Genomic DNA, 12,798 nt, shown 5'->3' on the forward strand with positions numbered 1-12,798 from the left:
GGATCTGTCCACTGCGCCGTGCTGCTTCTCTCATGGTCCATCCCTGACCGGTGCAGCGGTCATTCAGGAGAACAGTCGGTCACCGTCGGGGCAGAGGCGGAGGGCTTCCCCGGGCCTCACCTTCCCTCCGGATTTTCCGGCTTCCAAAGCCTTTCCCTCCGTGAGCTGGGGGTCCCGGGCACGGCTGGACCCTCGGAGGCTGGACAGACACCACCCCGTCCCCCAGCGTCTGACCCTGCAGAAGTGGGTCATCCAGGCCATCCCCCTGCCTCCGGGTAATCCAGGCAGAAGGTCGGAAGAGCCTCCCAAAGCCTCTTTAAGCCCCTGTCTCATTCGGAGACTTACTCCGCCTCAACACCCGGAAGTTTTTTTCTGGGGAGGGGTTTTGGCGGTACTTCATTCATTCAATCGTATGTATTGAGCGCTTACTACGTGCAGAGCACTGGACTAAGCGCTTGGAATATACAATTCGGCAACAGATAGAGACAATCCCCGCCCAATGACGGGCGCACAGTCTAATCGAATAATAATGATGGCATTTGTTCAGCGCTTACTGTGTGCAAAGCACTGTTCTAAGCGCTGGGGAGGTTACCAGGTGATCAGGTCGGGCCACGTGGGGTTCACAGTCTTCATCCCCATTTGACAGATGAGAGAACTGAGGCCCAGAGAAGTGAAGTGACTTGCCCAAAGTCACACAGCTGACAAAGGGCGGAGCCGGGATTAGAACCCATGACCTCTGACTCCCCAGCCCGGGCTCTTTCCACTGAGCCACGCCGCTTCTCTAACTTGAGCGCTTACTATGTGCCAAGCACCGTTCTAAGCACTGGGGTAGATACAAGCTAATCAGGTCGGACACAGTCCCTGTCCTACATGGGGCTCACAGTTTTGATTCCCATTTTGCAGATGAGGGAACTGAGGCAGGGGGAAGTGAAGGCACTCGCCTAAGGTAATACAGCAGACAAGGGGTAGAGCGGGGATTAGAACCCAGAGCCTTCCGACTCCCAGGCCCGCCGCCTCTCAAGCCCTTGCGGTAGTCCTTCGGCCCTCCTGTTTCCGGAACAGCCGTTTTAGGGGAATAACCCCGAGATCCTAAGCCGGTGAGCAATCGGAAGGAAATGGGCCAGGATACAGAGAAGCAGCGTGGCTCAGTGGAAAGAGCCCGGGCTTGGGAGTCAGAAGTCATGGGTTCGAATCCCTGCTCTGCCACTTGTCAGCCGGGTGACCGTGGGCAAGTCACTTCACTTCTCTGGGCCTCAGTTCCCTCATCTGGAAAATGGCGATGAAGACTGTGAGCCTCACGGGGGAGAACCCGATGACCCCGTATCTCCCCCGGCGCTTAGAACAGTGCTCCGCACATAGTAAGCGCTTAACAAATACCGACATTATTATCATTATTATTACAGCAGGCAAGACTCAGGTTAGACAAGTGCATGAACTTCCCGGGAAGTCCTCCTTCCCGGCCAGCGTCTGACCCCTGGGCCCTGAGCTCCACAAAGGCAAGAAGCAGCGTGGCAAAGTGGACAGAGCCCCGGCCTGGGAGTCAGAGGTCATGGGTTCTAATCCCGGCTCCGCCACTTATCTGCTGTGTGGCCTTGGGCAAGTCCCTTCACTTCTCTGGGCCTCAGTTCCCTCCTCTGGAGGCAAGTCACTTAACTTCTCCGTGCCTCAGTTCCCTCATCTGTAAAATGGGGATGAAGACCGTGAGCCCCACGTGGGACAACCTGATTCCCCCGTGTCTACCCCAGCGCTTGGAACAGTGCTCGGCACATAGTGAGCGCTTAACAAATACCAACGACATCCTCTGGAAAATGGGGGTTGAGGCTGTGAGCCCCACGTGGCACAGGGACTGTGCCCGACCTGATTGGCTTGTATAACAATAATGATGATGGTATTTGTGAAGCGCTTACTATGGGCCGAGCACTGTTCTAAGCGCCGGGGGAGATACGGGGTCATCGGGTTGTCCCACGTGGGGCTCACGGTCTTCATCCCCATTTTACAGATGAGGGAACTGAGGCACGGAGAAGTTAAGGGGCTCGCTCAAGGTCACACAGTGGAGTTGGGATTAGAACCCACATCCTCTGACTTCCTAGCCCTTGTTCGTTCCACAGAGCCGTGCCACCCTGCGCTTAGACAAGTGCCTGGCACATAGTAAGCGCTTCACAAATACCATCATCATCGTTATTATTATTTTGAAGGTCATCCGATCCAACCCCTCCTTCCAATCAGTCAATCAGTGATATTTCTTGAGCAGAACAAATCAATCAAGCTGGACCCAGCCCCTGTCCCACCTGGGGCTCACACGCTTATCCCCATTTGACAGATGAGGGAACCGAGGCCCAGAGAAGCGAAGGGACTCGCTCAGGGTCACGCGGCGGATCTCTGAGTATTCGCAGGGCACTGTACTAAGCGCTCGCAGAGGGGAAGGAGGGACGGGCCCGGAGGCCCGGAGGCCCGCCTGGGTAAGGAGGAAGGGGCTGTTTCTCCTCCGTCCCGCCCCGGTTCCAGGGCCGCGGGCCCACGTGCGGAGCTGGGAGTCGGACCGGTTTTCCGGGTGTGAATCAGCGGTGGCGCCGGCCGGGGGTGGGGGAGGGAAGGGAGCAGGCCACGATGCTCATCCCCAGGATTTCCCTGCCCGCCCGCCCCCAGAACCCGCAGATCTCAGCCCTTCCTGCCTTCACCGCCTCCTCCAGGGGCCTTCCCCGATTAACCCCATCACGCCAAACCCGCCAGCGCCCGGCTCTCCCCGTCTTCGCCACCTCCTAAAACCGCCTCCTCCGGGAGCCTTCCCTGATTAAGCCCGTCGCCCCAGAGCCCCCAGCTCTCCCCGTCTTCCCCGCCTCCTGAATCCGCCTCCTCCGGGAGCCTTCCCGGATTAAGCCCGTCGCCCCAGAGCCCCCAGGTCTCCATGTCTTCCCCTCCTCCCGAAACCGCCTCCTCCCCGAGCCTTCCCGGATTAACCCCAAACCCCAGCTCTCCCCCACTTCACCGCCTCCTGAAACCACCTCCGCCCAAAGCCTTCCCTGATTGAGCCCAACACCCCAAACCCACTAGACCTCAGCTCTTCCTGCCTTCACCACCTCCCGGTAATAATAATAATTATGGTATTTGTTAAGCGCTGCCTGTGCCAAGCACTGTTCTAAGCTCTGGGGTAGATACGAGGTAATCGGGTTGGACCCAGTCCCGGTCCCACAGGGGGCTCACGGTCTTCATCCCCAATTTACAGATGAGGGAACTGAGGCCCAGAGAAGCGAAGCGACTCGCCCGAGGTCCCACGGCAGATACGTGGCGGAGCCGGGATTAGAACCCAGGTCCTTCTGATTCCCGGGCCAGTGCTCTATCAACTAAGCCACACTGAAACCGCCTCCTCCAGCAGCCTTCCTTGATTAGCCCCAACACCCCAAACCCGCCAGACCGCTGTACTGAGTGCCGGCCGGGTTCCGGACACTGTGCTGAGTGCTGAGTGTGTTCCTGGCACTGTGCTGAGAGCCTGCTAGGTGCCAGGCGCCGCATAGAACATACACCAAGGGTAGGGTGCTGTAGTGAGCACCTGCTGGGTGAGAGGCACCGTGCTGGGCATCACCACGTACGGAGAGGTTGAGAGGTTATGGTGGATCCCGGGCCTGGGAGTCAGAAGGTCAGGAGTTCTAATCCCGGCTCCACCACTTAGCCGCTGTGTGTGACCTTGGACAAGTCACTTCACTTCTCTGGACCTCGGTTCCCTCATCTGTAAAATGGGGATTGGGACCGTGAGCCCCACGTGGGCCGGGGACTGTGTCCAACCCCATTTGCTTGTATCCATCCTGGTGCTCAGGACAGAGCCTGGCACATAGTAAGCGCTTAACAGATACCATATTATTATTATTATTATCATCCAGGGCCCCACCGAGGCCTGGAGGCCCGGCTCACTGGAGAGGAGGGGAGGACGGACAGGCGACAAGACGCTTCTGACCCTTCTGAAACAGGTCATCCAGATGTTGGTATCTGTTAAGCGCTTACTATGTGCCGAGCACTGTTCTAAGCGCTGGGGTAGACACAGGGGAATCAGGATGTCCCACGTGGGGCTCACAGTCTTCATCCCCATTTTACAGATGAGGTCACTGAGGCACAGAGAAGTGATTAGATGACCTAGTGGCTAGAGCCCAGTCCTGGGAGTCAGAAGGACCTGGGTTCTAATCCCAGCTCGGCCACTTGTCTGCTGTGTGGCCTTGGGCAAGTAGCTTTATTTCTCTGTGCCTCAGTGACCTCATCTGTAAAATGGGGATCAAAGGGGTGAGCCCCACCTGGGACAACCTGACCACCCTGCATTTACCCCGGGGCTTAGAACAGTGCTTGGCAGGTAGTAAGCGCTTAACAAATACAATCATTATTATTACTATTCACTTCTCTGGGCCTCAGTTCCCTCATCTGTAAAGTGGGGATGGAGACTGTGAGCCCCCCGTGGGGCAGGGACTGTATCCTACGCAATTTCCTCGTAATAATAATAATAATAATAATGTTGGTATTGGTTAAGCGCTTACTACATGCCGAGCACTATTCTAAGCGCCGGGGTAGATCCAGGGTAAGCAGGTGGTCCCATGTGAGGCTCACAGTTAATCCCCATTTTACAGATGAGGTCCAGAGAAGGTAAGTGACTCGCCCACGGTCACACAGCTGTCAAGTGGCAGAGCCGGGAGTCGAACTCATGACCTCTGGCTCCGAAGCCCGGGCTCTTTCCACTGAACCACGCCTCGTATCCACCCCAGCGCTTAGTCCAGTGCCCGGCACATAGTAAGCGCTTCACAGATCCCACAATCATGATTATGGGGGGTGAGTGTGGCGGGGAGGGTCTGCTCACGGCCTGGCGTTAGAGCTCAGTTTTCGGGGACGAGGGGCTCTGACCTCCACCTTCTCTCTGTCCCCTCCAGATCCACTTCCCAGATGTGGAGCGAGTCGAGTGGGTCAACAAGGTGAGTGGAACGTGCCTATTTGTTGTTGTATTGTCCTCTCCCAAGCGCTCAGTACAGTGCTCTGCACACAGGAAGCGCGCAATAAATATGAATGAATGAATGGGGCCCCAGAGCGGTGGGGGGAGAAGGATGGAGGGGGAGCAGTTTGGGGGGCGTCCTGGAGTAGGGAAGAAGCAGCGCGGCTCAGTGGAAAGAGCGAGGGCTTAGGAGTCAGAGGTCATGGGTTCGAATCCCCGCTCCACCACCTGTCAGCTGTGTGACTGTGGGCGAGTCACTTCACTTCTCGGTGCCTCAGTTCCCTCATCTGTAAAATGGGGATGAAGACCGGGAGCCTCACGTGGGACAATCTGATTACCTTGTACCTACCCCAGCGCTTAGGACAGTGCTCAGCACATAGTAAGCGCTTAACAAATACCAACATTATTATTATTATTATTATTATTATTATTAGGGGCGGGGGTTGTCGGGGGGTGGCGGCTGAGGGGGCTTTGGGGGCAGGGAGAGGGAAAGCAGGCGTTGGGGGGGAGCCGGGATTCTCGTCCCAGAAAATCATAGGCAGAGGGAGACCCTCCCCCAGACCCCGAGACCCCCACCCCAGCAGACACAGGGGGTGTCCAGCCCATGACCCGCCCCTCCCCCAGCCCTCCAGCCCCCCAGCAGCTTCTGCCCTGGAAACCCAGGGTTGTGCAGAGAAGCAGCATGGCTCCGGTGGCAAGAGCCCGGGCTTGGGAGTCGGAGGTCATGAGTTCTAATCCCGACTCCACCACTTATCAGCCGTGTGACTTTGGGCAAGTCCCTTCACTTCGCTGGGCCTCAGTGACCTCATCTGGAAAATGGGGATTAAGACCGCGAGTCCCACGTGGGACAACGTGATTGCCTTGTATCCCCCCCAGCGCTTAGAACGGTGCTTGGCACATAATAAGCGCTTAACAAATACCATCATTATCATTATGCTGATGATGTCCAGCCCCTGAGCCCCCCCAAGCCCCTGACCCCACAGTCCCCCAGTTCTTGACTGGTTTTAACCTTGCAGACACGGGGATGACCATCCTCTCACCCCCCCCGCCCCCCCCAAGCCCCTGACCTCTCCAACCCCCCAGCTGTCGTCCATTTTCTGCCCTGGAGACACAGGGGTGTCCAGTCCCTGACCCCCCCACCACCCAGTCCCCCAGCTCTCAGCCATCTTCTGCCCTGCACTCATTCATTCAGTCGTCTTTCTTGGGCGCTTACTGCGTGCAGAGCACTGTACTAAGCGCTTGGGAGAGGACACTACAACAATAAACAGTAGTCACAGTCCCTGCCCACAACGAGCTTACAGTCTAGAGTAGAGATTACGGTGTCCAGCCCCTGACCACCCCTCAATCCCCCCAACTTTGCAGAACAGGGGTGTCCAGCCCCTGACCCCCCCCCCCCCCCGAGACCTCCGTTCTCAGCCATCTTTTGCTCTATAGACTCAGGGGTGTCCAGCTGAGCCTGGGCTTCGGAGTCAAAGGTCATGAGTTCGACTCCCAGCTCTGCCACTTGTCAGCTGTGGGACTGTGGGCGAGTCACTTCACTTCTCTGGGCCTCAGTTCCCTCATCTGGAAAATGGGGATTAACTGTGAGCCTGACGTGGGACGACCTGATGACCCTGTATGTGCCCCAGCGCTTAGAACAGTGCTCTGCACATGGTAAGCGCTTAACAAATACCAACATTATTATAACCCCCCCCAAGCCCCTGACCCCACAGTGCCCCAGCTTTTATTCATCTTCTGCCCTGGAGACACAGGGGTATCCAGCCCTTGACCCCCTCAGCCTCCGCCCCCCAGTTCTCAGCCGTCTTCTAATAAATATAATTGTGGAATTTGTTAAGCGTATACTATGTGCCAGTCACTGTAATAAGAATAATAATAATAATGTTGGCGTTTGTTAAGCACTTACTATGTGCAGCACACTGTTCTAAGCGCTGGGGGAGATACAGGGTCATCAGGTCGTCCCACGTCAGGCTCACAGTTAATCCCCATTTGACAGATGAGGTCACTGAGGCCCAGAGAAGTGAAGTGACTTGTCCACAGGCACCCAGCTGACAAGGGGCAGAGCTGGGATTCGAACCCATGACCTCTGACTCCCAAGCCCGGGCTCTTTCCACTGAGCCACGCTGCTTCTCTTACTGTACTGTACTAAGCGCTGGGGCGGATGCAGCTAATTGGGTTGGGACACAGTCCCTGTCCCGTGTGGGGCTCACAGTCTCAATCAGCATTTGACAGATGAGGGAACTGAGGCCCAGAGAAGTGAAGTGACTTGTCCAAGGTCACCCAGCAGACAAGTGGCAGAGTCAGAATTAAAACCCGTGACCTTCTGACTCTCAGGCCCGGAATCTATCCACTAGGCAATGCTGCTTCCATCTCTGACCCCCCCGCAACCCGGGCCTCCTCCGCCCAGTTCTTAGAAGAAGCCTGGCTTAGTGGAATGAGCCCGGGCTTGGAAGTCAAAGGTTGTGGGTTCTAATCCCGACTCCGCCACTTGTCTGCTGTGTGACCTTGGGCAAGTCACTTCACCTCTCTGGGCCCCAGTTACCTCATCTGTAAAAATGGGGATTAAAAAATGTGAGCCCCACGTGGGACAATCTGATTACCCTGTATCTACTCCCACGCTTAGAACAGTGCTCTGCACAGAGTAAGTGCTTAACAAATACCAACATCATCATCATCAAATGCCCTAATTATTATTATTGTTATTATTGGCTGTCCAATTCTCACTCCCCACTCCGAGGTCATGGGTCCGAATGTCGGCTCCACCACTTGTCAGCTGTGTGACTTTGGGCAAGTCACTTCACTTCTCGGTGCCTCAGTTACCTCATCTGTAAAATGGGGATTAAGACTGTGAGCCCCACGTGGGACAACCTGATTTCCCTGTGTCTACCCCAGCTCTTAGAACAGTGCTCGGCACATAGTAAGCGCTTAACAAAGACCATCATCATCATCATCAAAAACCATAATTATTATTATTATTATTATTATTATTGGCTGTCCAATCCTCACTCCCCACCCCATCTCACGGGCAGTTGGTCACCGGCCCCCGGTCCCAGACCACCCCCGGCCACTCATTCACCCTCAGGTGTTCCAAGCGGCGGCACGGCCTAGTGGATAGAACGAGGGCCTGGGGGGGGGGGGGTCAGAAGATCGTTCATTCAATCATATTTATTGAGCGCTTACTGTGTGCAGAGCACTGTACTAAGCGCTTGAAGGTCACAGGTTCTAATTCCGGCTCCGCCTCTTGTCTGCTGCGTGACCTCGGGCCAGTCGCTTCTCTGGGCCTCAGTTCTCTCATCTGAAAAATGGGGGTGGAGACGGTGAGCCCCACGTGGGACAGGGACTGGGTCCAACCCGATTGGCTTGTATTCACCCCAGAGCGTAGTACAGTGTCTGACACATAGTAAGTGCTTAAAAAATACCATTATTAATAACAGTCTTAATCCCCATTTTACCGATGAGGTAACTGAGGCACAGAGAAGTGAAGTGACTCGCCCACAGTCACACAGCTGACAAGTGGCAGAGCCGGGAGTCGAACTCATGACCTCTGAGTATATAATTTATATACTATATATAATATAGTATATATAATTATAATATATAATTATACAATATAAAAATATTATTATTAATAATAATAACAAAGCCAGACCGAGGACCCTCTGGGTTAAAGGTCAGGGACCCCTTCCTACCACCACCAGACAAACACCCTGGACTACAGGCAATCCGATACCCCTCCGCCATGTTCTCTCGATGGTCGGGGGCTGGGACGGCAGCGTGGCTCAGTGGAAAGAGCCCGGGCTTTGGGGTCAGAGGTCATGGATTCGAATCCCGGCTCTGCCACCTGTCAGCTGTGTGACCGTGGGCAAGTCACTTGACTTCTCTGGGCCTCATTTCCCTCATCTGTAAAATGGGGATGAAGACCGTGAGCCCCACGTGGGACAACCCGATTCCCCTGTGTCTACCCCAGCGCTTAGAACAGTGCTCGGCACATAGTAAGCGCTTAACAAATACCAACATTGTTATTATTACCTTCGGTCAGGGACACGGTCAGGTCCGGACCCTAAAGCCCGGGCTCGGGGAGACCCCCCCGCTCCTCCCGCCCCCAGCTCGTGCAGAGGGATCCGTGGAGCGCGCGTCTGGGTCGCTGTGCGCTTGTGTGTCTTGGCTTGTGTGTCTGGGGGGCTTCTCCGGGCCCGGCTGGGTATCCTCCGTGTCCCGTCAGATCGTGGCTCAGATCTGGCCCTACCTGGGCATGATCATGGAGAAGAAATTCCAGGAGAAGCTGGAGCCCAAGATCCGGGAGAAGAGCAGCCACCTGCGAACTTTCACCTTCACCAAGCTCTGCTTCGGGGAGAAGGTGGGTTGGGGGGCCACGTCGGGGACGGGCCGGGGCCGGGGATGGGGAGGGCCCGCGGCCAGGTCGACCTCTCGGAAAGGGCGGGGGTGACCGTCTGGTCCTCTGTGGTCTTCCAGTGCCCCAAGATCAACGGGGTCAAGGCCCACACCGACCAGAGCAACCGGAGACGGATCACCCTGGATCTCCAGATCTGGTCAGTCAGCCGGGGGGCGTCCGGGGCCTGGGGGGTCGGTCAGTCGGTCGTCGAGCGCTTACTGGGTGCGGAGCGCTTGGGAGAGGACGATCGAACCGACGCAGGCCCTGCCCACAACCAGCTAGAGGGGGAGGCAGATGTGAATGGAAAGAAAGAAATCAGGAATATGGACGTAAGCGGTGCGGCGCTGGGTTGGGGGGGATGAAGAAAGGGAGCGAGTCGGGGGACGCAGAAGGGAGCGGGAGAAGAGGAAAGGGGGGCGCAGTCAGGGAAGGCCCCTTGGAGGAGATGGGCCTTCAGTAAGGCTTTGAAGGAGGGGAGAGTCATTCATTCAGTAAGAGCCTGGGCTTCGGAGTCAGAGGTCACGGGTTCGACTCCCGGCTCCGCCACTTGTCAGCTGTGTGACTGTGGGCGAGTCACTTCACTTCTCTGGGCCTCAGTTCCCTCATCTGCACAATGGGGATTAAAAGTGTGCGAGCCCCACGTGGGACAACCCGATGACCCCGTATCTCCCCCAGCGCTTTGAACGGTGCTCGGCACCTAGTAAGCGCTTAACAAATACCAACATTATTATTAGTCAGTCAATTGTATTTATTGAGCGCTTACTGCGTTCGGAGCACTCTACTAAGCTCCTGGGTGAAGACAATATACAATATATACAATATACATGCCCTGCCCAAAATGAGCTGACAGTCTAGATAGGGAGACAGACATGAATAGAATCGATAAATGAGGGACGCAGATGTGAAGCGGTGTGGGGCCGGGAGGGGAGGTGAAGAAAGGGAGCGAGTCGGGGCGACGCGGAAGGGAGCGGGAGAAGAGGAGAGGGGGGCTTAGACCGGGAAGGCTTCTCGGAGGAGGTGGGCCTTCAGGAAGGCTTTCAAGGGTGGGGAGAGTCATCGTCTGTGGGATTTGAGGGGGTTCCGGGCCGGAGGCGGGACGCGGGCCGGGGGTCGGCGGCGGGACGGGCGAGCCGGAGGCCCGGGGAGGAGGCGAGCGGCGGCAGAGGAGCGCGGTGTGTGGCCCAGGATGGAGAAGGAGAGAAGGGAGGGAAGGGAGGAGGGGACGAGGGGATGGGGGGCTTTAAAGCCGATGGTGAGGGGTTCCCATTTGTCGGTGCCCCTGGTGAAGACAGAGTCCTGGGCTGGATGGGCCGGGGGGCGTGGGGAAGCACAGACTCCCGACAGCCAAACCCAGCGGGGATGACAGGCCCGGGACACCGTGAGAAGGCGAGGAGGTCCTGGGGTTCTCGGGGGGAATGTCAGAGAAGCAGCGTGGCTCACTGGAGAGGTCACTGAGACACAGAGAAGTGAAGTGACTCGCCCACAGTCACACAGCTGACGAGTGGCAGAACCGGGATTCGAACCCATGACCCCTGACTCCAAAGCCCGGGCTCTTTCCACTGAGCCACGCTGGCTGCTTCTGGGACGAAGACTGGGAACCTCAAGTGGGACAACCCGATGACCTTGTATCTCCCCCAGCGCTTAGAACAGTGCTTGGCCCGTAGTAAGCGCTTAAATGCCATCATGATTATTAATGTCAGGTGGGACTAGACTGACAGCTCGTTGTGGGCAGGGAATGCGTCCGTTTGTTGTTCTATTTTCCTCTCCCAAGCGCTCAGTACAGTGCTCCGCACACACCTTTGTGTGCAGACTGAATGAATGCCTGCGAATCCAGGAGACTTTCTGGAGGAGGCAGAGGACTGAGCTGCAGGATTAAGGGGGCGGCGGGCGGGGGGCGAGAGGGTGGTCCCGGGGCCGGTGGTGACCACCCTCCGCCCCTCCAGTTACATCGGGGATTGCGAGATCAGCGTGGAGCTCCAGAAGATGAGAGCCGGAATCAGCGGGATCCAGGTGAGCGTCCCCCCCTCCGCCCCCCAGCTGGGAGCCGGTGGACCCGGGTCCTCTCGCCAGCCTGCCGCAGCTCGGCCTAGCGCCTAGAGCCCGGGCCTTGGAGTCCGAAGGGCTTCGCCTGCTGTGTGACCTCGGACAAGTCACCTCACTTCTCTGGGCCTCGGTTCCCTCATCCGTCAAATGGGGATGAAGACTGGGAGCCCCACGGGGGACAACCTGATCGTCTTCCATCTCCCCCAGCGCTCGGAACAGGGCTCCGCACATAGTGAGCGCTCAGTTACCTCATCTGTCAAATGGGGATTAAGACTGTGAGCCCCACGTGGGACAACCTGATTCCCTTGTGTCTACCCCAGCGCTTAGAACAGTGCTCGGCACATAGTAAGCGCTTAACAGATACCAACGTTATTATTATTATTGATAAGCACCATCGTTATTATTATTACTGTGTCATTCATTCATTCAATAGTATTTATCGAGCGCTTACTATGTGCAGAGCACAGTGCAGAGCAATGGAATGGACAATTTGGCGACACCAGCGCCTAGGACAGTGATGATGATGATGATGCTGGTGTTTGTTAAGTGCTTACTATAATAATGTTGGTACTTGTTAAGCGCTTACTACGTGCCGAGCCCCGTTCTAAGCGCTGGGGGAGATACAGGGTCATCGGGTCGTCCCACGTGAGGCTCACGGTCTTCATCCCCATTTGACAGATGAGGTCGCTGAGGCCCAGAGAAGTGAAGTGACTCGCCCACAGTCCCACAGCTGACAAGTGGCAGAGCCGGGATTCGAACCCAAGACCTCCGACTCCCAAGCCCGGCCTCTTTCCACTGAGCCACGGTGCTTCTCAGTGCCGAGCACTGTTCTAAGCGCTGGGGGAGATACAGGGTAATGAGGTTGTCCCACGTGAGGCTCACAGTCTTCACCCCCATTTTCCAGATGAGGGAACTGAGAACAGAGAAGTGAAGTGACCTGCCCAAAGTCACACAGCTGACAAGTGGTGGAGCTGGGATTAGAACCCATGACCTCTGACTCCTAAGCCCGTGATTTTCCACTGAGCCCCAGGGCCTGGCACACAGTAAGCACGTAACAAATACAGTTGTTACAATCATGTTTTGATCCACTCCAATGCTTAGAGAAGCCGCGTGGCTCGGTGGCAAGAGCCCGGGCTTGGGAGTCAGAGGTCATGGGTTCTAATCCCCCCCTCCGCCACTGATCAGCTGTGGGACTCTGGGCAAGTCACTTTGCTTCTCTGGGCCTCAGTTCCCTCATCTGTAAAATGGGGATTAAGACTGTGAGCCCCACGCGATTACCTCGTATCTACCCCAGCGCTTTGAAAAGTGCTCGGCACATAGGAAGCGCTTAACGAATGCCATCATTATTATTAATATAGTGCCTGGCACATAGTAAGTACTTAAAAATACCATCGTTATTATT

At 56.2% G+C, this 12,798-nt stretch overlaps 1 protein-coding gene across 1 annotated transcript in view; it reads left to right on the top strand.

The window, feature by feature from the left end:
- Positions 1-12,798, top strand: part of ESYT3 (extended synaptotagmin 3) — a 65,194-nt gene that overhangs the window by 10,047 nt on the left and 42,349 nt on the right. Inside the window, exons 2-5 of the mRNA XM_029063267.2 lie at positions 4,905-4,946; positions 9,183-9,317; positions 9,434-9,510; positions 11,297-11,363. Of these exons, the coding sequence (XP_028919100.1) occupies positions 4,905-4,946; positions 9,183-9,317; positions 9,434-9,510; positions 11,297-11,363 (321 nt within the window). The remainder of the gene's footprint in view (positions 1-4,904; positions 4,947-9,182; positions 9,318-9,433; positions 9,511-11,296; positions 11,364-12,798) is intronic.

The sequence above is a fragment of the Ornithorhynchus anatinus genome, chromosome 1 (genome assembly GCF_004115215.2).
Source record: "Ornithorhynchus anatinus isolate Pmale09 chromosome 1, mOrnAna1.pri.v4, whole genome shotgun sequence".
Lineage (NCBI taxonomy): Eukaryota > Metazoa > Chordata > Mammalia > Monotremata > Ornithorhynchidae > Ornithorhynchus > Ornithorhynchus anatinus.